Genomic DNA, 18,386 nt, shown 5'->3' with positions numbered 1-18,386 from the left:
GCCGATGAGAGGTGATCTTCAAAACACCATGCGCTGGGCGGACGGATGCGGGAAATAGGATATGGTTTATCAGGTAGAGGGGTTACACCTCCTAGAGCGTAAGAGGGGGAAGGAAGAATGGGAGAAAGATGGAGAGAGGGAGGTGGAAATGGGGAGGGGGAGAGAGGAGGGGACAGGATGAAATTGGGAGAAGATGGAGGTAGCTATTGAAGTTGTGGTCGGCAGCAGCAGCAGCAGCAGCAGCAGCAGCAGCAGTAGCAGCAGTAGTAGTAGTAAGTGAATTGACTGGACAAACAGTAACAACAGCAAACCCCCATCGCTGACCGCCTTTGACCGGCTGCTTCCACCAAAACGGGACGCGTCGCGCGACTTTCGCTTTGCCTCTTCGAGACCCACCCCCCACCACAAAGGACTACTAGTCTTTATCCATCATTACTCCCCGTACAGCATACCCTGCCAGAAATCCAGTCTATATTCGAATTATTCTGGATACTTGATGTGCCAATTGTTTAGGGGCAGCTGCAGAAGCACTGTCTAATCATTCAACCCCTAAGCAAGCTCTGAAACGAGCCCCCTTGTCATGCCGACTACTGACGTGGCCAGGCTCACTACTGGATAAGTTCTGACTGCAGAATAAGCCTCATGCAGTCAAAGTTCTAGAGGGAGAGAGTCTTGTTTATACATTTCAGCTGGACTTCTATTCAACCCTGCTGCAGTCTGGCCGACCACATCCATTTAGCCAGTATATATGCAGATGAAAAGGCAAACGCTATCTATTTCATATCGAGATGTCGCTATGCAATGCACCTGTCACATTTACCATTCAATAAACATTACCCATTTGTATCATATATCCGCCACAAGAAAACGCCATAAGAAAATGAGGGGAAATCGATGCAGACTTTTCTTGAGAGTCAAGAAAAAAAAAAAAAAAAAAAAAAAAAAAAAAAGGGGAAAAAAAAAAAAAAAAAAAAAAAAAAAAAAAAAAAAGCGAAGAAGGCGACGAGCTCCGTTCCCGAAGCTGGACTGCTCACAGCTTAGGACTGAACTTGCTCATCGCGCGCAGCTTCTTGCCGTAGAAGAAGAAGAGGATGGGGATGGGGATCATGGCCAGGGTGATGAATCCGAGCAAGCTGGACGCCCAGTCCACGCCCAGTTTGTCGTACATCTGCGTGGCAAAGAGGGGGAACGCGCCACCCAGGCTGCTGCGGATGAGGGTGTTGGCCGCAATGGCCGAATTGGCGAACATCAAATACACGTCGATGATGTAGTTGAGACCCTGCATGAAGATGACCAGAATGCCCATGCCGATGGGGATGCCGGCGAAGACCTGGGCGACCCAGGAAGTGCTCGGGTGCGAGCTCCAGCCAAACCAGAACAGGCCGATGGGCAGGAGGACCGAGGCGATCATCATCGGCGGCAGTCGTTCTTCCGGGGTCACCCGCCCATGCTTGGCCAGCTTGCGGGCAAACCGGGTCTTGGTCTGCCAGACAATCAATACCACACCACAGACCACTCCGACCAGGATTCCCACAAAGGGGAGTCCAGCAAGACCTTCATTCGTCCAACCCCGTACGTCCTCGAAGGAGACAGGATAGGCCTCGAAGAACAGATACAGGATTCCGTACACCAGAGCCAGGTAGAGGGTGATCAGGAGCAAGATGGGCTCGAGAAACAGCATCATAACCGGCCGCAGAAGGTACTTGGTCGTGATGTCCTTCGCAGTCGGGCGGCTCTTGTCCAGCAGCGCATACAGTTCGGTATTTCCGGTCTCGTTGCGGAGACGGGCTGCTTTACGCTTCAAGATGACAGGCGCATAGGTTTCGGGGATGATGATGAAAGCCAGCAGTCCAAACGCCGCCGAGGCGATCAAGGTGATCCAAGCAGTCCATCGCCAGCCGAGGCTGGAATCAGTAAGGAAACCACCGACAATGGGTCCTGAGCAGTACAAGTCAGTCGGACGTCATAATCACTGCGTCTCAAAACGAAGAGGGACACCTACCAAGCGTGGGACCAGCGAAGGTAGCTGATGCGAACAGTGCAATGGCGATGGCACGGTCAACAGGATCCCAGAAATCGGCCAATGCGCCGCCGACGACCGCAAGGGGAGAGCAACCGAACAGTCCAATCAGGAATCGACAGACGAGGATAGTCTCAACGTTCTTGGCCACGGCGACGGGGATCTGGAAGATGGCGAAGAGGAGATAACCAGAGAACAGAGGGATGCGGCGCCCATAGAGCTCCGAGAGAGGAGACCACATCAGGGGACCGAGGGCGAATCCGAAGACCACCAGACTGGTTCCCAGGATCATGACCTCGCTCGAGACACCGAACTCCTCGGCCGTCACCACGGTGGCCGTCGAGAAGACACTGCTTGCGAAGGTGATCCACATGGTCATGCAAGCCATCGACATGGTGATGACCCATTTTCTCCAGTAGGGCAAGTTGTGGGGGTTTTCCGGATCGTTGGGCCCGTCAAACTCGACGAGGTTGGGGTCCCGTTGTCGCTCTTCGGCTTTCTCCAGCTGTTCTTCCGGGACGTTGACGTCCGAGTCTGATGCATTCCGTTCCAAGTCTTTGTCAAAAACGTTGTCCATCTCCTTTTCGTTCTCCCCGGTCGGAGCGATCGATTCAGATTTAAGGGTGGAGTCGGAGGATTGGGGGTCCTCCCGGCTGTGCTCGGGTTTCTCATCCCACGCTGGGGCACTGTTACTATGGGGGGCGCTCATGTTGCGCGAAGTGCGGTGTGCTTCTATCCTGACTCAGGGCTATGGAGGATGGATGGAGAGGGAAACCAAGCGGGTATAGTAGTTAATGATTCCTTGTTGATACCCAGGGCAGGTATAAACCAAGTCTATGATATCCAAACGAAAAGAGGAGAGGGGACCCTTGCCAGCCCCGGCTTGGGCTTCAACCATTGTTATATACAGAGTACAAGCCAAAAAAAAAAAAAGCAAGTAGAAAAAAAAAAAGGCAAAGTCGACAATCTTTGTCTCACGAAAAATCAAGTGGGCCTCTTCTTAGCCGCCAGCAGAGCACGAAAATCCCTGTTAGGCTCTCGGGGCGGGTCTCAGAACAGGTACGGTATGAATCATGGTGAACGAAAGCAAACAAACATTAGTCAAGGCCGGTCCACGGGGTTAATAACGCCCCACTGGGAATGGATCCATTGTTAACTCCGTGCTTAGGATATCCATACTCCGATGGACAGCTGGAGGCAGACATGGTGTGTACTCATCATCATGGAAGATGAGATTATGTTTCATCCTTCAGATGAACCTATCGTAGAGGCTACTCGGCACCGTGAAGAAAGAGGAACTTCAAGCATCCGTCTTACCCGAGATAATGCGATCAGTAAGCTGCATCATTGGACAAGCACACAGGAGGGATAGAATAAGTTGATTTTGATTGATAAGTAATCATCCATCCTATCTGGTCGTCTGACTCGTGGGAAAAACGCATGACTGGACTGGTTTGGTCACTTTTTCGCGCTTTCGGCAATTCCGAGCGCCGAGCCTGACCCACTTTAGACTAAAGGTTAATATTTTTTGACGGATTCAGGAAAGAGAGAGAGAGAGAGACCCGCTCTGTTCTTTTTCTGCTTCGACCTTATTCGAGAGCCTTCGCAAGAGTAACGTTACTCAGTCTTCGGGATGTTTATGACTATTGCCTAACTAGTTAGTTGACCTTACCTTAGTGACTACGGAGTAAAAGTACCTGGGTAACTGCAGTTACCCTTCAACACTTATCTCTCTAACCGACGGAGACCCATCAACCATCACATCTCAAGTGATATCATATTCCAGCGGCTACACCCTACATGGAACTATACTGTGTATATTGTCTGGGTACTCTACTCTACTCCCTCCTCAGTTCCCAATTCTTTCCAATTCCAGCTCCCTGTCAGATAACCCAAGGAGTAGTCAACCAATTGCAACCGCACCTGACCACCGGAACCAGGCCACGGTAGTTAATACCTTACTAAGTTAATTCAACTTACTGTAACTACTCGGCGGGTTATTCTTATCTCCGGTGACCTCTACAGCGGACTACCCAGTAGTTACACTGCATAAGACAGCTCTTCTTCCTCTCTCTCTCTCTCTCTCTCCGCTCTTTCCATCCTACCATCCCTCCTCAAACAAGTCTTAAGAAAGCATACACACTCCTGTCTACTCGTAATCCAGGGTAATCTCAGCACCCAAATATCTAATCCAACAGGAATTCAAATCGGTACTCGTTACGTACGGAATCCGAAGCATCCCACCACGGACTCCGAATCAATATACGTAGTGGGGGCCTGGAGACTTAGCCACGACCCAGTGCGAACTAAAATAGGGGGGGGAGGGGGGGGGGGAAGCCGTCGTGGTCAGTTCCATCGGTTCGAACTTCGAATGCCCTAACTTACAATATCTACGGAATACTTCCGGAGTCGATCCCATTCGAAGTAAGTCTAGACTCTATTCCGGTGGATATTTTACCCACCTTCCATCCACTGCACCCACGCAGGGCATTCTGTATGAGTATACTCTGTATAGTTGTGGTTGTGGTTTGAAGAGGAGTTTCTTTTGCCGATGGAAGGGTGAGAGAGATCCGCCAGGTGAATTAGCACAGTAGAAGAGGCGGAGAAGAGATGTGAAGATGTCTTTAACTGATTTATAATACATAGTATCTATCTACCTATCCACCTTACCTACCTACCTCTCTCAATTTCTCAATGTCTCGGGATATGATTGAGCTAGTCAGTCAGCCGCAAGAGTACCTACCAATACCTACCGGTAGTCAGTCACTGTGCCGGAAGAAAAGCTAGCAAACTAAACTCGGCAGAGCAAACCTATCACTCCATTAGTCATCGGCGCGGGCATCCGACATTAACGGAATAAGACAAGCGAACAATCCTTGCTGATAACGAGCAGACAGATTCATATCTTCTCGGTCAGCAGTCTACGGTAACTCTGCAAATCATTCCAACAGTGCATTCAGAGCCGGAGACGCCGCACCAACCGCCTCCGAGCCCTAGCTGAAGACTCATCCCCCCCTCCCCCAAGAGGCTCCGTAATCAAGGTGAAATTCCCGACCTGCACGCTGTCCTTGATTCTCGGCATCCCCATGCATGCGGCGGCTGGAGATCGGCGTTCAATCACACAGCAACTTCGGCAGGTGTCAGACAACAGCACGGCGGTGAGGCGGGTTTCACGTTTGGGCATGAGTCGTAGATCCTGCATTTTCGCGCTTCGACCTGTTATCACAGCGCATGCATCAGTCACAGACATTTAGTGGTCGGACGATATATTCAAGAACAAAATGCCACAACATGTAGGAGTGAAATGCATCTTCCCCCTGCCGGTCCTCGTCAGAAACAGCAGGCGATGAGGCCGGCAATGATCCGGATCAATTCGAAACTATATAATCGCTGAAACCTAACCATGCTAGATAAGAAACCATATAGCCCAAGCCATAACCTATCCTTACACCAACCACAGGGCATGCACCGGAATATCCAGATAGACTCCAAACGGGTTCCTGCCCGCGGATACAGTCATTCCTCTGTCACAACGAACGCCGAGATGATGATCCTCCCCCTGACATCGCAAAGATTGCTACCGAACGCCGGGAATGCTTAGTCGTGTAATCTTCAAGAACTATCTTCAAGCACATGACCGTGGGCGGCGTCTTTGCGCTGCCTCAGCGCATCAACAGCCTTCCCCACTTCGTCTTTGGCCGCTCCTTCCAGGGAAACTCTGGCATCAGCCTCAAGTACTTCGACATCTCCCACCCGTTCGTAGAGCATCCGAGAGATTGTCCGGTTGATATCTGTATATTCATCCTTCGATACGAGCTTCGAGCGATAAAAAGGTTTCAATTCGGAGCCCACGAGCTTCTGAATAGCCGATTTGACCGAGGATGATGGACCGGCCCGAGAGGGTGAGGTGTGGAGCGAGCGTAGGGCTGCCGGGCGCGCTGCAGCCCGAGGAATTCGACGGTTCCAGCGAGGAGGAGGGGTGTGACGGGGGAACTGGTCCTCCTGCCGATCTTTTTCTGAAGCGATCGGAGACACGTCCGGTGAAAATGGTGGAGATGATGGCTCTGCAGGCGAGCCTATTTGTAAAGGAGATATCGGTCTGCTTCGACCATGTGGCGGTGGCGTAGCGGATGACATGCGTGGAGAAGATTGATTCGAGGGGGCAGGCGAGATGGAAGGGGAGGCTGGACCGGGTGTGAAGTGATCGGTTGGGGCGATGGAAGAGTGGGCCGAAGCACCATGTGAACCGAGGCCATTGGATTTCGAAGATGACTCCACCTCTTTCAAAAGTGACTGGAGAAAGCTCGGCTCACCTGAGGGCTCAGCATTAATCCGAGCAGTGGCCTGTGCACTTGCAGCTCGGGACGACTCTCCATTCTGATGAGCAAGAGCGGCCAAATCCTCGGCTCTTCGAGTCCGGGGACGTTTGAGCTTGCGAGCCGGCTCAGAGGGCACCGGGGAGGGGGACATCGTAGGTTCCTTGCGTTTTCTAGCTGCACTGGGATCGTTCTCGATCTCTCGAGCACGCTCAAATGCATTCCACGCCCTCATTTCCTCCAGAGACTCGGGCTCAGGCGTAGGCTCGCGCGGTGCGCGGGGCCGCGATGGCCGAGGGGCTTCGATATCGAGCAAGGCCGCAGTGTCCCGAAAATGGTTGCTGCCACCCTGTCGTTCAGCAACTACAAGACGACGCTGCCACGCGCGAAACTCACGCTGATTGGCCTCATTCCGTCGTTGCTGCTGACGAGCACGCTCTAACGACATGTCATCATCGAAAGGAAAATCCAAATCAATGTTCAAGTTATTCCAGACATGCTGCCAGACTCGGGCCCAGTTGGCGGAGCCCGTCTGTCTTCTGTTGTGTTGCACGCGCTGCTGTGCTCTGGTGCGACGGTTCCGTCGATCCTGCGGTCGAGCAGCCTCCGGGGAGCGTCCGAGACGACGTTGGTCCTCACATCGTGCACAGTACCAGGGCCCACTTGGCACGTCATCGAGGCCAACACAGTAGGTATGAGAGGGTGCATCACAGCCATCACAGAGAAGAAGAAGGTCTTCATTGTCCGCATCCCCGCAAACGGGACAAGGACGAAAATCGATGACATCTTCATCGATATACTCGATAAACATCGAAGGGTCAACCTCGGCAGTTTGGGTCCGATCTTCTACGACATATGATGAGATCACGGGACCTGCAAGCGAAGAATATAGACCATTAGCCAAAAGCCACACGATGTGAGGGGTAGAAGCATATCCAGAGGCGTCAATGGAGTTCCGTAGGGGGGGGGTGGACGATAAGGACTTACCGCCGAGGCGATCACTTAGTTCGACTACATTGAAGCTCCGCCGGCAGATGGGACAGCTGTTGGCTCGTTCCACCCAAGGCTTGAGGCAGTTGTTATGCAAAATGTGCCCACAAGGTAGCAACTGGGCGATTTGACCAGGATCCTCATTGCCATCCACGCCATCAACCTTGATGGCGATGTCCGCCGACTTGTTCTCGGGGTCGAGGTCAAGTCTTGGCGCGGCCTCGGCGGCGACGGCAAGAGGATCGCTGGCGCTTTCGCCAAGGTCTCCTAAGCACACAATACAGGTGTCGGACATTAACAGAAGGGGAGATTTCAGAGGTGTCTGCAGAAACGCTGAGAGAAGGCATGAAGAACAAGTAAAAAAAGGAAATAGGAAAGAGTATTGGGAGTTGGAGCAGGAGAAGGGGAGGGGAGATGGAGAAGGTCAGGTCGAGTGATGTGGGGAGAAAGCAACCGGCCTTTTGAAGGTGGATCGCCAATTCGGTCTAACGCAAAGCAGGCTGGAGCCCAACGTGACCACTGCCTCCAGAGCCAATCACTCCCCGGAGAAAGCGGGAAACGCAGTCTTAGTCAGTCGTTGGGATGATGGCAGTCAGGGAAACCGTCCTGGCCCTTGCAGCGCCAGCAGGAGGAGAAGAAGGAGCAGTAGGAGCAGAAGCAGGAGCATTTAGTTAGCACCAGCACCAGCACCAGCATCGCCATGAGCAGGAAAGCACGTACAGTGAGCCCCAAGAGCTGAAACTGAAACTGATTTACCCCGACCTGGCAATCTACTGTCTGTCCTTTTTATAGATAGGTAGCCGTCGTCTATTCAAAAGCGTAGACCGCCTCTTCCTTTCACCCCCTCCTTCACTTGCGACCGACTCACTGATAACTTTGATCTAGTAATTGCCCCTCATCTGGGTCTAATCAAAGTAGCATTTCCAGGCAGCAAAAAGCACCAAGGGATTAGTAGTTGAGACAAAAAGGCTACGAGTAAGTTTATCCATGGCATGCAGATGCAGGTCGCTGGTGAGATCATCAGGCAAGGAGGGCAAATTCACCCACAAGAACAGTAACCGTCTGCAATGTGTCGGTCCAAGTATTCGACCAGAACACCATCGCCGATCGAGACAATTCTCCAAAGCTTAAGGCGCCTCACATGCGGGCCGCTAAGTTTCCGTCTGAAGGCATGATCACGAGTTCTCGCTCGACCCCCACTCGAAAATGTGAGGAACCAGCAATCATACGAGGGGACAATGCAGAGTTGGGCATAATGCGGAGGGTGTGACTCGAGAATTAAGTTGAAGCCATCAATGACTTGGTATCACCGATTCGCATATTTAGGAGATATCTAGCGGGGGGTAATCTTAAAATCGACAACGAGACCGGTGCTAACAACATCGGAGTAAACGACGTTTCGGACACGATAAGAGCGCTCATGGAAGTGTTTTCCAGATCTTAATTTGTCATTTTTTTATTTCAAACGTAAAGAAAAGGAAATCCCATCATCACATTTAAACCTCCGCGATTTCTCTGAGACGGCGGATGGTGGAGCGGGTGGCAGCGGCGGCGGGGGTCCTGTGTTACAGCACATAACATTGATCAGCAACCGTGTCACGTCTAGGGACCCTGCTGCAAAGGCTGGAAAGCCCAGTCTGATCGATCCAGAAGGTCCTCCAAGTCGACCACAGGATGGTAGGACAGGACTTACGAGACGGTGTAGGCACCACCGGCAACGGTCTTCTTGCAGCCCTTGCACTCCCAGATACCAACAGCCTGGCGCTTGACGGTGTTCTTTCCGCAGAAGGTGCAGATGTAACGGGCGTGCTGGGACACTTCCATCTTCTTCACCTGCTTACGCAGGGAGGCACCGTATCTATCATGATGCAATCGTCAATATTCGCTTGTTTCACAGATCGAGAAAATGTCGTTGTCATGTTTGCTCAAATCGTGCGGAGGGTTGATCGCGATCGAGGCTTCGTCGAAAAAATTTTGCGTGCTTCGGGGTGAGGGCGCGAGAGCCTACCTGGTACCATATTTACCGGTGATGCCGACCTCTGCAGGGTTCAGTCAGTCATTAATTCAAAGGTCAAATTCCGTATCTAACGGCCGCAATAATTCGAGGGTATACACATACTCTTAGTGCGCTTCGTCATCTTGGCTGGATCCGGCTGTTGAGGTCGAAGATGGATACAGTGCGGTAAGTCGAAATCGAGACGGAGTCTTTCTAGTCGGGAGTGGTTGTGGGCGGGCTCGCTTAGGGCTGCACCTAGTGTCACGTGAGCCGCATCATACCTCGACTGCCTTCAGCCACGAGACATCAAGTTTTACAAAAGGAATCTGTAGCGCTAAGTGCAGCGTATAGGCGGTACAATCGGATTGACTAATTCATTTTCTATATTCTCCCTTTTTGTCGTTTGTATGTTCTGATGGGCGCCATATGTGCGAGCATATTCTTCAAAGGGCCGTGATGACATAATTCATCCCCACTGGTGGCTTATTTAATATGGCATAGCATAACCATCATAACTCGCCATCAAAGTGCTGACACTCGGGCTCATTGATTATTCTGTGCAGAGTGCATGCACGCTATCCAGTCAGGAAGTAGAAGATCCTTAGTACAACCACCGGTACTATATTTTCCTCATCTCAAGGAGCCAGTCTTGTCACTGCAGCAATCACCACCTTCTGTAAGTTAGTAGCAGAACTGCCCGATGTGTATCACATGCATGGACCGTCTTTGGATGTCTCGATCCGGTTAGTCTAGAGCCACCGATGTATTTGGGGCTCAGACAACCTCAGGCAGGCCATCCCTAGTTGTTACTTACTAGTAGTAGGTATACATTCTCCATCGCAGCAACTTCATTGACATTTTCCAGTCTACAATTCAGTCAACTGCACACCAAAGGTATCATCAATCGTAATAGCCATCGCCATCGAGATGGAGCCACAGCGAGAGTACGACATCATTCTGCTTGGCCCCACCGGTTACACAGGACGCTTCTGTGCCCAGCACATCGTCAAGCATCTCCCTACCAACCTGAACTGGGCGGTGGGAGGACGCTCGCAGTCCAAGCTTGAGCAATCTGTAAAAGAGTTGAGGGACTTGAATCCTGATCGCAAAGACCCTGGTACTGTCTTGGCCACATGCTGCGTCTGTGCTTAATATATTATTAACAAAGTCGGAGTAGATATCCTTACTGTGCAGCTCAATAGAGAAGAGCTCGACCCGCTGGTCCGCAAGACGAAGGTCATCATCAACTGCGTGGGGCCGTACTGTTTGTACTCGACGCCCGTGGTCGAAGCATGCGCTAGCAATGGGACACACTATGTCGATGCGTTAGTGGGTTGCTTGCCTCAGTCTGTCGCTCTACTGATGTGTGCCTGGTAATTAGCACTGGGGAAACCCCTTGGGTGAAGACGATTGTCGACAAGTACCATGAGACAGCCAAGTCGAACGGCGCCGTGGTAAGTGATACCCTTGATGGGGCACCCCAGTTGATCTCTGTGTCTTGTATATCTAAATCATGCAACAACAGATTATCCCCTCCGTCGGCATAGAAAGCGCCCCAGCAGACATGCTAGCTTGGGCTCTGGTGAAACGAATCCGCGAAGACCTAGCCTGCGATACCAACGAGGTCATCTCCGCAATCCACGAGATGAAGTCTGCCCCCGCCTCCCCTTCTCTCCCCCACATCCACATACTCCCAAAACTAACCCTCCATCCCAGATCCTCCGGCGCAAGCGGTGGCACCCTAAGCACCGTCCTCACCGTCTTCGATACGCTCTCCCTATCCGACATTATCAAAACCGCCGATCCATTCTCGCTAGCCGCCACCAAGCCATCCCCTCACCAACAACCGCGCGAGCCCCTCCTCGCCCACCTTTCCGGTGTCCGGTACGTCCCCGACCTCGGCGCGCTGACGACCTCACCCTCCGGCCTTGCGGACGTCAACATCGTCCACCGCAGCAGCTCGCTCATGCCCGAGCTCTACGGCTCACGCTTCCACTTCCGGCAGTTCCTACGCGTGCGCAACGCGCTGGTGGGCGTGCTCTTCCACTACGCGTTTTTGGTCTGCATCTCGCTGCTGGTCCTCGCGCCGGTGCGCGCCCTCGTGCGCCGGCTGGTGTATACGCCCGGCACGGGCCCGACGGCTGAGGCGTCGGTGAATGATCTGGTCGAGTATCGGGCTGTGGCGACGGCGGATCAGTCCGGGAGGCCGAAGCGGGCGTTCGGGAAGCTGCGGTACCAGGGGGGCATGTATGAGTTTACGGGGTTGAGTCTGGCGGAGGCGGCGATGGTGATTCTGGAGAATGAGGAGAAGGTGAAGCGGGTGTCGCGCGGGGGGATCGTGACGACGGCGGTGCTGGGGGAGGAGTTGTTGGAGCGGTGGGAGAGGGTGGGGTGTCGGGTTGAGACGCAGGTGTTTGAGCATTAGCTTTCTTTCTTGGTTGGAACTTTTCCTGTCATGCTTATATTTAATATTGTATTGTAGTTCAAATCTGGTTATGCGCATATCCATCAACTCTGACATGACTTGACGTGACTTGACTTCGTATACCCCTCATATCATCCACTTTAAAACCTACACCAACAACAGCATGAAAAACAACCAGGGAATCAACGACAACACCGAACGAAACATACAACTCATCTACACCCAACCTCTTTTTACAACTTCGACACCCCGAACCGCCCAAACACCACCTCCTCCACCCACCACGCGATAATCGCATTCACCTCCTCGGGCCGCTGCCACAGCGCCCAGTGGCCCGTCCGCACCTGCTTGTAGGTCAGATGCGGGATCGTGCGGGTCATGCCGCCGCCCAGATTCGGGGGCAGGGCGGGATCCTTCAGGGCCTGGATGAACAGCAGCGGGGCGGTGAAACGTTGGTTTAGAATGGAGAGTTCGTCTTCGTAGTTGATGCGGCGGGTGCGGTACCAGTTCACTTCGTCCGCATTAGTTAAGCTTGTGCATGAAGCAAGCACCCGCATCAAAATGAGGATAGGGGCAAGAAAGGAAAGGGGAAAGCATACAAGGACCCCTAAGCCCATTCCTCGCATACTCCGTCGCATAATACTCCAGTTCCTAGCCCCAGACCATCAGCATCATCCAGGACAGGGCAGGAAGGGAAGGGAAAACATTACCTCCTCACTCAACAACCTCGACGCCCCCACCCTCTCCAATCGATCCCAAAGCACCCCGACCTCAGCATCAAACGCTGGCGCCGGCTCGTCGTCCACATCCGCATCACCACCACCACCACCCTCATCGGAAACAGAATCCCCTCCACCAACCGTCAGACCTCCATACAGCGCCGACAGGAACCTGGCGATCCGTTCCTTAGACTGCAGGGCACGCTCGAGCGCCCCGCTGCGGAACTGCAGCTGATACCCGAAGTGCGGGGCGATTTTGCGCGTGAATTCCTCCAGCGAGAGGAAGTGGCGCGTGGGCGGGCTGTAGGGGACGCAGACGGTGAAGACGTGCGTGACGAGGGTGGGGTGCCAGAGGGCGACGCGGTAGGCTAGGGCTGCGCCCCTTTGTTTGCTCGGTGATCAGCTTGGTGGTTGGTGGCAGGTGGCTGGATGGGATGGGGACGGGGACGGGGACTGCGCTACGTACCAGTCGTGGCCGCCTAGGATGATTTGCGGGGCGTCGAGCTGGGCGGCGAGTTCTTTGATGTCGTTGGCGCAGTTGCGGTGGGAGTAGAGGTGGATGTCTTCGGGAGCGTCCTGGGAGGAGGGTGTAAGTTGTTGATGTAGGTAACGTTTGGTTGGTGATGATGATGATACTGGTGGTGGTGGTGGTGGGGAAGTCATACTGTCTGGCCGTAGCCTAGACAATCGGGGGCCACGACTCTCAATCCCATGTTGATGAGCATGGGGATTTGGTAGCGCCATCCCATGGAGAGGTCAGGGAAGCCATGAAGCTGTTCGTCGTCAGGTCAGTTTCTGTTATCAGGTGCTTAGTAGTGTGTACTACTAAGGTGGATGCGCTCACGAGGAAGATGGTGGCGCGGTATCCTCCCGACTCCGGCTCGCTATACAAGTAGCCTGCAATATATGTTGTATCAGCCGGCGTCTGCCCCCTACTACTTCAATTGAAGCTTGAGATATGTAGCCCTGGTGTCGCCTGTTGCGGCCCAAAACAATAACACCAGCATGCATTTTAGGTCTTTGAGACAGTTCGCAAAGATTGTCACACATACTGTATGTCTTGCCATTGAGGTCGGCGGTGCGGCGCTCGACTCGTGTATCGCCGGTGACGTCGATCTTGTCCACCGCCATTTCGGAATTCACAACGAGTGTTTAATGTTTTGGGGTAGAACTACTGAGAGCGATAGTCAGAGAAACTAGAAAGACTCAGAAAGGGACTGCAGTGTAAAGGAAGAAGTTCCAACCCCAACCTGTCCATTTAATCTAAAAAATGGCACCTGATGGAGACTCCCCGCCAGCTGTTCATCACGTGAAAGTGAAGCTATATTTGATTTAAAGATGACAACGAGGCTGGGGAGGATAGTTGGCATGCAAGAGAAGATTACCCTCAGAGACTCCAGCTTCTTCCAGCGTATGTTTTCGTTGCAATGGCAGGACAGTCTCAGACTGAAGAGGGGTCAGTCGCCTATCGTTTGTATTCCATTGTTCTTCCTGCCGAAAATGCCTCGGTTACTGGCAGATGCAAGATTGAATGCACTGCGACTACGGAGTGCTTGCACATACATCCTCCATACATATGCGTGCATTCCATTATCCACCGGCTAGCTTTTGAGACATAAACGCTGCAGAAATGGCCACCATAGATTACATGAATGAATGAAAGCGCCCCATAGCTTCAAGTAGATCTCAGTAAATTACAGTATCCTCCTGGTCCTCGACCACCTCTCCGCCGTCGTCGTCGTGGGCCCGGTGCAAATCATCGTGGCTCTCACCCAAAGATCCAGTGCTATCATGTGCCGGCGTGGTCTCTTGTGGGGTCTGCTGTGCTTCCCCGTCGGGTTTCGAGCCTGCGTGTTCTGCATGTACGGGATTCTCCTCGGGTACACTCGTGGGTTCCTGGCCTTCTGGTTCTGGCACAGCTGTCGGCTCCTGGGCCTCATCCTGTGCGGCTTCCGGCTTCTGCTTCTCCTCTTCCTGGACCCGAGCTGCCCAGCGGGCGTCAAAGTCGGCCCTTTCTCGAGCAACAGTCTCCTCTGCCTCCTTGATCTGATCGTCTATGATACTCTCTTCCTCAGCCCGCAATTGCCATGGTTTGTAGTACTATAAGCACCCAGCGTTAGTCTTATTAGACGTAAACCCTCTTCTCTGTCCCCAAGGACAAGATAAGAGAACACACGAAGGAGAACATACCAAAACAGGCTCTGCCTTCGTCTTTAGAAACCCCGCCGTAGCCAAGATATTATCATGCCGAGTCCGCATCTGCAAGAGTCACTCCGCATTAGCACCAAGACCCAAACATTCTCAGCCCCACAAACCAGTAGCCACAGAGAGAAAACCTACCGCTTCCTCCTCATAAGCCCTCTGATACTTCTTCCGTCGCTCGACCCTCTCCTGCCACCTCTTCTTCTTCAATTCGCCGTACTCCTCATCCTGCAACTTGAGCTTATCCTGCTGCCGCTTCTCAATATCCGCCCGCCGCCGCTGAGCTGCCGTATTCGAGGAGCTCTGGGAGAGCGTCCCCAGCAGCGCGCCGAACAGCCGCTGACCGCGTTTGCGTTCCTCCTCCTTGCGGCCGGGCGCGGGGCGGCGCGGGGCACGTCTCGTCTCCTCCGGAGAGGGCGGGCGGTCCTGGGTTTGGTCTGATACGGGAGGCTGGTGGTGGTCGGTGTTTGCGTCTGCGTCTGGTTCGGGGAGTGGTTGGTGGTGGGAAGTCGAGGCGGAGGAGCTCAGTCGGCGACGTTTGCTGTCTGTTGCTCCTGCTGTTTCTGCTGCTGTCGTAGGCTCCTCTCCTGGCTCTGTGGCGGACGAGGACTGGCGGCGTTTGAGGCCAGCTGCTGTCGGGGCCGGGAGGTGGTCTTCTGGATCTGGCAGTGCTACTGCTGAAGCGAGGGTTCTGTGGGCCCGGTGATTCATTAGTTCCAACTTGTCGATGACTTTAAGACCATAGCATCATAGCCTATCATTACGAGCAGCGGTGGCTAGACAGGCGAGATCAGCGTGGAGACATACCCTTCTGCCATATCGGGTCCTCAGAAAATGACTGGCCGGGGAGTTTCGCAGGAGGTTTCGCAGGAAAAATGATAACACCAGAACTTTGAAGAAGGAGAGTGCAGCGTCTCGGAGAAGAAGATAGAAGGTAATCAAAGACCGCGCGCACGGTGACTAGACGATCCTCCCGACTGAGGCTAAGCATTCAAACACATCCACAGGGATTGCTTCTGAGAACTTTCGACAGTAGATTCACTCAGACATATTGCGCTGCTTGCTTCGGCGACGGGGCCGGGACTGGCCCGAGCACGGACCACGCTTCACCCGATCGGGAGGTGAGAGCCTGGAGCCGGGAGAAGCGCGGCGATTCTTCTTCCAGTTCCTTCTCCCGCCCTTTCACTCATCTTCCACCCTCAACTTCAACCAACCCCAAGCTCAATCAGCTGTCCACCTTGCTTGGAAATCAAGCGATATTGCGCCACCTCATCCATTATCCACCACTCAACCTATTCACATACTCGATATACGACCTTCCCACTTTTCTTCTCAAACTCAACTTCAACCTCAACCTCAACTTCAACCTCAAGCTCCAACTCCAATCTCAACCTAAACATACAAACCACACAAAATGTCTCGCCACCACCCCGATCTCGTCATGTGCCGCAAGCAACCCGGCATCTCCATCGGCCGCCTCTGCGACAAGTGCGACGGCAAGTGCCCCGTCTGCGACTCCTACGTGCGGCCCACCACCCTCGTCCGCATCTGCGACGAGTGCTCCTTCGGCAACTACCAGAACAAGTGCATCGTCTGCGGCGGCGAGGGCATCAGCGACGCCTTCTACTGTTTTGAATGCACCCGTCTCGAGAAGGACCGCGACGGGTGTCCGAAGATTATCAATCTGGGAAGTTCGCGGACGGATCTGTTTTACCAGAAAAAGAGTTTTCGAAATCATTGACCTTGATGATCCCCGTCTTTCGCCTCCGCTCGAAATCCCGGCTGTGGGTCTTTGCGGGGTCGGGGCTGGGGGAGGGTTTCGTTCCACTTCGCTGCTTCTGCTGATGGGCTGGTGGTGGTGTTGCCCGGGGGCGTTGGGGCGGGTTCTGGTTCGCTTTACGTGAAATTGGATCGGGTCTGCATGAGCGCCTCGACTCCGTGACTACAACTCGATTTATTACATGCGGAAGGAGGGACGCAATATACGCTGCTGGAAGCATTTCAGCTATAATTCAGAGGACGGGCGCTATATACTTTATCGATCTTATAGAGCAAGCAAGATGTACAAGAAATCAGACGTTGGGGAGTCAGTCCGCCTGGGAGATCATTTACCGGCCGGGACGTCTCGGTCTCGCAAAGCCGCGGCTGGGGCCTGTGTGCTGTGGAGGCTGGACCTCCTCCTGCAGTCTCTCGGCTGAGATCTCGTCCGGGGAGGACGCCTCGATCTGCGGATTCGATTGTCAGGACGCGCTCAATCTGGAGCAGGTTATCACTCACCTTCTTGGAGATCTTCAGCCCCTGCTCTTCAGCCATGGCAAGCGCGTGCATGCGGGAGCTGGCGTACAGCATGCGTTCGCGGATCGACGAACCCGACGGGCAGGTATAGATGAAGATGACGACCTCGGAGTCCGGGTAGTGATAGAAAGTGTACCGCGGCGCGTTATCGGGGATGTGCGACTGGACGGCGGTGGCATCAACACCGGACTCGGCGACTGCCACCTTGAAAGCTTCAGACTTGACCTCGATGGCCTGTTTCTAGTCGTTAGCATGCCAGAATCTCATCAATGAACCCAATAAACCCCCGTTCCCTAAGAATAACCCACCACACCATTTCCACAAACAATAAGAGAGAGAAAAAGAGAGACAACATACCAACTGCACCAATCCACCCATCTGCAACCCCCCCAGCGCCGCCTTAACCTCCTCATCGACATGCATCTGAATCCGCATCCCCGACGCGCCACCCCCGGTTCCCCCGGACGCAAACAAACTTCCTGCAGCCCTCTGAAATGTGCCCCCGATCCCAATATCCCGTCCCGGCGTCCCACTCCTCGCCTCCTCCTCCGCCCGTCTCACAGCCTCCAACTCCCGCTCCTTCTCCCCCATCAGCTCCTCCCTGGCGGCCCCACCCACCCCCCGGCCCGACGGATTCTTCTGCTCGGCCTCCCGCTCCCGCCACGCCTCCTCGCCCACCACCTCCTCCTCATCCGTCGCGAAGATCGTTGCGGCGAACTTCTCCGTGCCGAGCTCCCGGGCCAGCGTCGCGCGCGTCGCGGCGAAGAGTGTCTTGTGGCGCACCCCCGCGTTCGACGGGATGTAGGTTAGGGCCAGCAGTTCCCCAGTTCCAATCGTGGCGGGTCGGCGCAGGAGCAGGTAGATGGGGGTTTTGGGCTCGAGGATGCCGGCGAGTTGCGGGAGGGAGGCGTAGAAGTCGTTGCTGGGGCTGGTGAAGGCGAGGGGAGGGAGTGGGGTGAGGCGCTCGGATTGGATGGTCACGGGCAGGCAGAATTGGGTGGGGGTGGTGGTGAAGGTTGTGAAGGCTGTTTGCAGTTCGGGGGAGACTGTTTTTGTTTGGTGTGTCAGTTTGTGAGTTAGGGATCGTTGGGGTGGGTTTGGGGTGTATGATGGTGAGTTTAATGGGATATGTGGTTGATGTCGTAAATCCTTGGGGGGCCTTAGGGGAATAGAAGGGAAGGGAGGGAAGGGGACAGGTGGATGGGAGTGGATTGCTGCTGCAGTGCTTGATCAGACGTACCTGAGATTCCGGACTGCATCTTGCAAGTAGTGAACACCAGACGGTGTGTTCCTCTGATGCGGTCGGGGTGGTTCTGGTTGCTGCAGTTGATGGGGGAAGGGGAGACGAATGTTTACTGCGGAGCGGAACGGAGAGGGGGAGAGAGAGGGGGAAGAGGCTGAGCGGTGTGTTGCTAGTGGGGTT

General features: G+C 53.8%; 8 protein-coding genes across 8 annotated transcripts; 2 read left to right on the top strand and 6 right to left on the bottom strand.

Moving 5' to 3' along the window:
• Nucleotides 1–1,028: 1,028 nt before the first annotated feature.
• Nucleotides 1,029–2,908, bottom strand: BP01DRAFT_340437 (MFS transporter; the record flags this gene model as incomplete). The annotated part of the gene is made up of 2 exons (XM_025573403.1): nt 2,003–2,908; nt 1,029–1,938 (listed from the first exon to the last, which is right to left on the bottom strand). The coding sequence occupies exons 1-2, from the start codon at nt 2,727–2,729 to the stop codon at nt 1,031–1,033; spliced, it is 1,635 nt and encodes a 544-aa protein (XP_025431611.1). The 5' UTR covers nt 2,730–2,908.
• Nucleotides 2,909–5,632: 2,724 nt separating this feature from the next.
• Nucleotides 5,633–7,621, bottom strand: BP01DRAFT_295843 (putative PHD and RING finger domain protein; the record flags this gene model as incomplete). Its single annotated transcript, XM_025571827.1, has 2 exons — nt 5,633–7,209; nt 7,324–7,621. 2 exons carry the CDS (start codon nt 7,619–7,621, stop codon nt 5,633–5,635), a joined length of 1,875 nt encoding a protein of 624 aa, XP_025431610.1.
• An 804-nt stretch (nt 7,622–8,425) lies between these two features.
• Nucleotides 8,426–9,524, bottom strand: BP01DRAFT_45364 (60S ribosomal protein eL43). The gene is made up of 4 exons (XM_025579868.1): nt 9,446–9,524; nt 9,335–9,365; nt 9,020–9,184; nt 8,426–8,886 (listed from the first exon to the last, which is right to left on the bottom strand). The coding sequence occupies exons 1-4, from the start codon at nt 9,462–9,464 to the stop codon at nt 8,823–8,825; spliced, it is 279 nt and encodes a 92-aa protein (XP_025431609.1). The 5' UTR covers nt 9,465–9,524; the 3' UTR covers nt 8,426–8,822.
• A 421-nt stretch (nt 9,525–9,945) lies between these two features.
• Nucleotides 9,946–11,773, top strand: BP01DRAFT_45346 (uncharacterized protein). Its single transcript, XM_025579867.1, has 5 exons — nt 9,946–9,998; nt 10,146–10,439; nt 10,500–10,647; nt 10,704–10,776; nt 10,848–11,773. The coding sequence occupies exons 2-5, from the start codon at nt 10,250–10,252 to the stop codon at nt 11,745–11,747; spliced, it is 1,311 nt and encodes a 436-aa protein (XP_025431608.1). The 5' UTR covers nt 9,946–9,998; nt 10,146–10,249; the 3' UTR covers nt 11,748–11,773.
• A 12-nt stretch (nt 11,774–11,785) lies between these two features.
• On the bottom strand, nt 11,786–13,513 carry BP01DRAFT_356671 (alpha/beta-hydrolase). Its single transcript, XM_025575013.1, has 6 exons — nt 13,311–13,513; nt 13,132–13,239; nt 12,933–13,042; nt 12,458–12,848; nt 12,347–12,398; nt 11,786–12,258 (listed from the first exon to the last, which is right to left on the bottom strand). The coding sequence occupies exons 2-6, from the start codon at nt 13,213–13,215 to the stop codon at nt 11,981–11,983; spliced, it is 915 nt and encodes a 304-aa protein (XP_025431607.1). The 5' UTR covers nt 13,216–13,239; nt 13,311–13,513; the 3' UTR covers nt 11,786–11,980.
• Nucleotides 13,514–14,032: 519 nt separating this feature from the next.
• BP01DRAFT_356669 (uncharacterized protein) lies at nt 14,033–15,689 on the bottom strand. Its single transcript, XM_025575012.1, has 4 exons — nt 15,476–15,689; nt 14,807–15,359; nt 14,657–14,725; nt 14,033–14,566 (listed from the first exon to the last, which is right to left on the bottom strand). Exons 1-4 carry the CDS (start codon nt 15,484–15,486, stop codon nt 14,153–14,155), a joined length of 1,047 nt encoding a protein of 348 aa, XP_025431606.1. The 5' UTR covers nt 15,487–15,689; the 3' UTR covers nt 14,033–14,152.
• Nucleotides 15,690–15,853: 164 nt separating this feature from the next.
• On the top strand, nt 15,854–16,859 carry BP01DRAFT_356668 (PHF5 family protein). The gene has a single exon (XM_025575011.1). It carries the CDS (start codon nt 16,083–16,085, stop codon nt 16,407–16,409), a length of 327 nt encoding a protein of 108 aa, XP_025431605.1. The 5' UTR covers nt 15,854–16,082; the 3' UTR covers nt 16,410–16,859.
• On the bottom strand, nt 16,647–18,319 carry BP01DRAFT_356667 (twinfilin). The gene is made up of 4 exons (XM_025575010.1): nt 18,204–18,319; nt 17,321–18,009; nt 16,946–17,197; nt 16,647–16,893 (listed from the first exon to the last, which is right to left on the bottom strand). The coding sequence occupies exons 1-4, from the start codon at nt 18,220–18,222 to the stop codon at nt 16,777–16,779; spliced, it is 1,077 nt and encodes a 358-aa protein (XP_025431604.1). The 5' UTR covers nt 18,223–18,319; the 3' UTR covers nt 16,647–16,776.
• Between the last annotated feature and the right edge of the window lie 67 nt (nt 18,320–18,386).

This window comes from Aspergillus saccharolyticus (assembly GCF_003184585.1).
Source record: "Aspergillus saccharolyticus JOP 1030-1 unplaced genomic scaffold BP01scaffold_14, whole genome shotgun sequence".
Lineage (NCBI taxonomy): Eukaryota > Fungi > Ascomycota > Eurotiomycetes > Eurotiales > Aspergillaceae > Aspergillus > Aspergillus saccharolyticus.
Note: the sequence above shows the minus strand (reverse complement) of the source record. Positions and strands in the feature narration are given on the sequence as shown.

Coding starts and splice junctions, on each gene's coding strand:
- BP01DRAFT_356669 (XM_025575012.1), bottom strand. Junction 14,726..14,806: donor GGGCTTATGAGGAGGAAGCG/GTAGGTTTTCTC, acceptor TGACTCTTGCAG/ATGCGGACTCGGCATGATAA. Junction 14,567..14,656: donor CGAAGGCAGAGCCTGTTTTG/GTATGTTCTCCT, acceptor GGGTGCTTATAG/TACTACAAACCATGGCAATT.
- BP01DRAFT_356671 (XM_025575013.1), bottom strand. CDS start 13,215: ATGGGATGGCGCTACCAAATCCCCATGCTCATCAACATGGGATTGAGA. Junction 12,849..12,932: donor ATCCTAGGCGGCCACGACTG/GTACGTAGCGCA, acceptor GAGCAAACAAAG/GGGCGCAGCCCTAGCCTACC. Junction 12,259..12,346: donor GAATGGGCTTAGGGGTCCTT/GTATGCTTTCCC, acceptor ATGCGGACGAAG/TGAACTGGTACCGCACCCGC.
- BP01DRAFT_356668 (XM_025575011.1), top strand. CDS start 16,083: ATGTCTCGCCACCACCCCGATCTCGTCATGTGCCGCAAGCAACCCGGC.
- BP01DRAFT_45346 (XM_025579867.1), top strand. CDS start 10,250: ATGGAGCCACAGCGAGAGTACGACATCATTCTGCTTGGCCCCACCGGT. Junction 10,440..10,499: donor TCCTGATCGCAAAGACCCTG/GTACTGTCTTGG, acceptor AAGTCGGAGTAG/ATATCCTTACTGTGCAGCTC. Junction 10,648..10,703: donor GGGACACACTATGTCGATGC/GTTAGTGGGTTG, acceptor CCTGGTAATTAG/CACTGGGGAAACCCCTTGGG.
- BP01DRAFT_45364 (XM_025579868.1), bottom strand. Junction 9,185..9,334: donor ACCGGTAAATATGGTACCAG/GTAGGCTCTCGC, acceptor GCATCATGATAG/ATACGGTGCCTCCCTGCGTA. Junction 8,887..9,019: donor GGTGGTGCCTACACCGTCTC/GTAAGTCCTGTC, acceptor GCTGTAACACAG/GACCCCCGCCGCCGCTGCCA.
- BP01DRAFT_356667 (XM_025575010.1), bottom strand. Junction 17,198..17,320: donor TGGGTGGATTGGTGCAGTTG/GTATGTTGTCTC, acceptor GACTAGAAACAG/GCCATCGAGGTCAAGTCTGA. Junction 16,894..16,945: donor GGCTGAAGATCTCCAAGAAG/GTGAGTGATAAC, acceptor TCGAATCCGCAG/ATCGAGGCGTCCTCCCCGGA.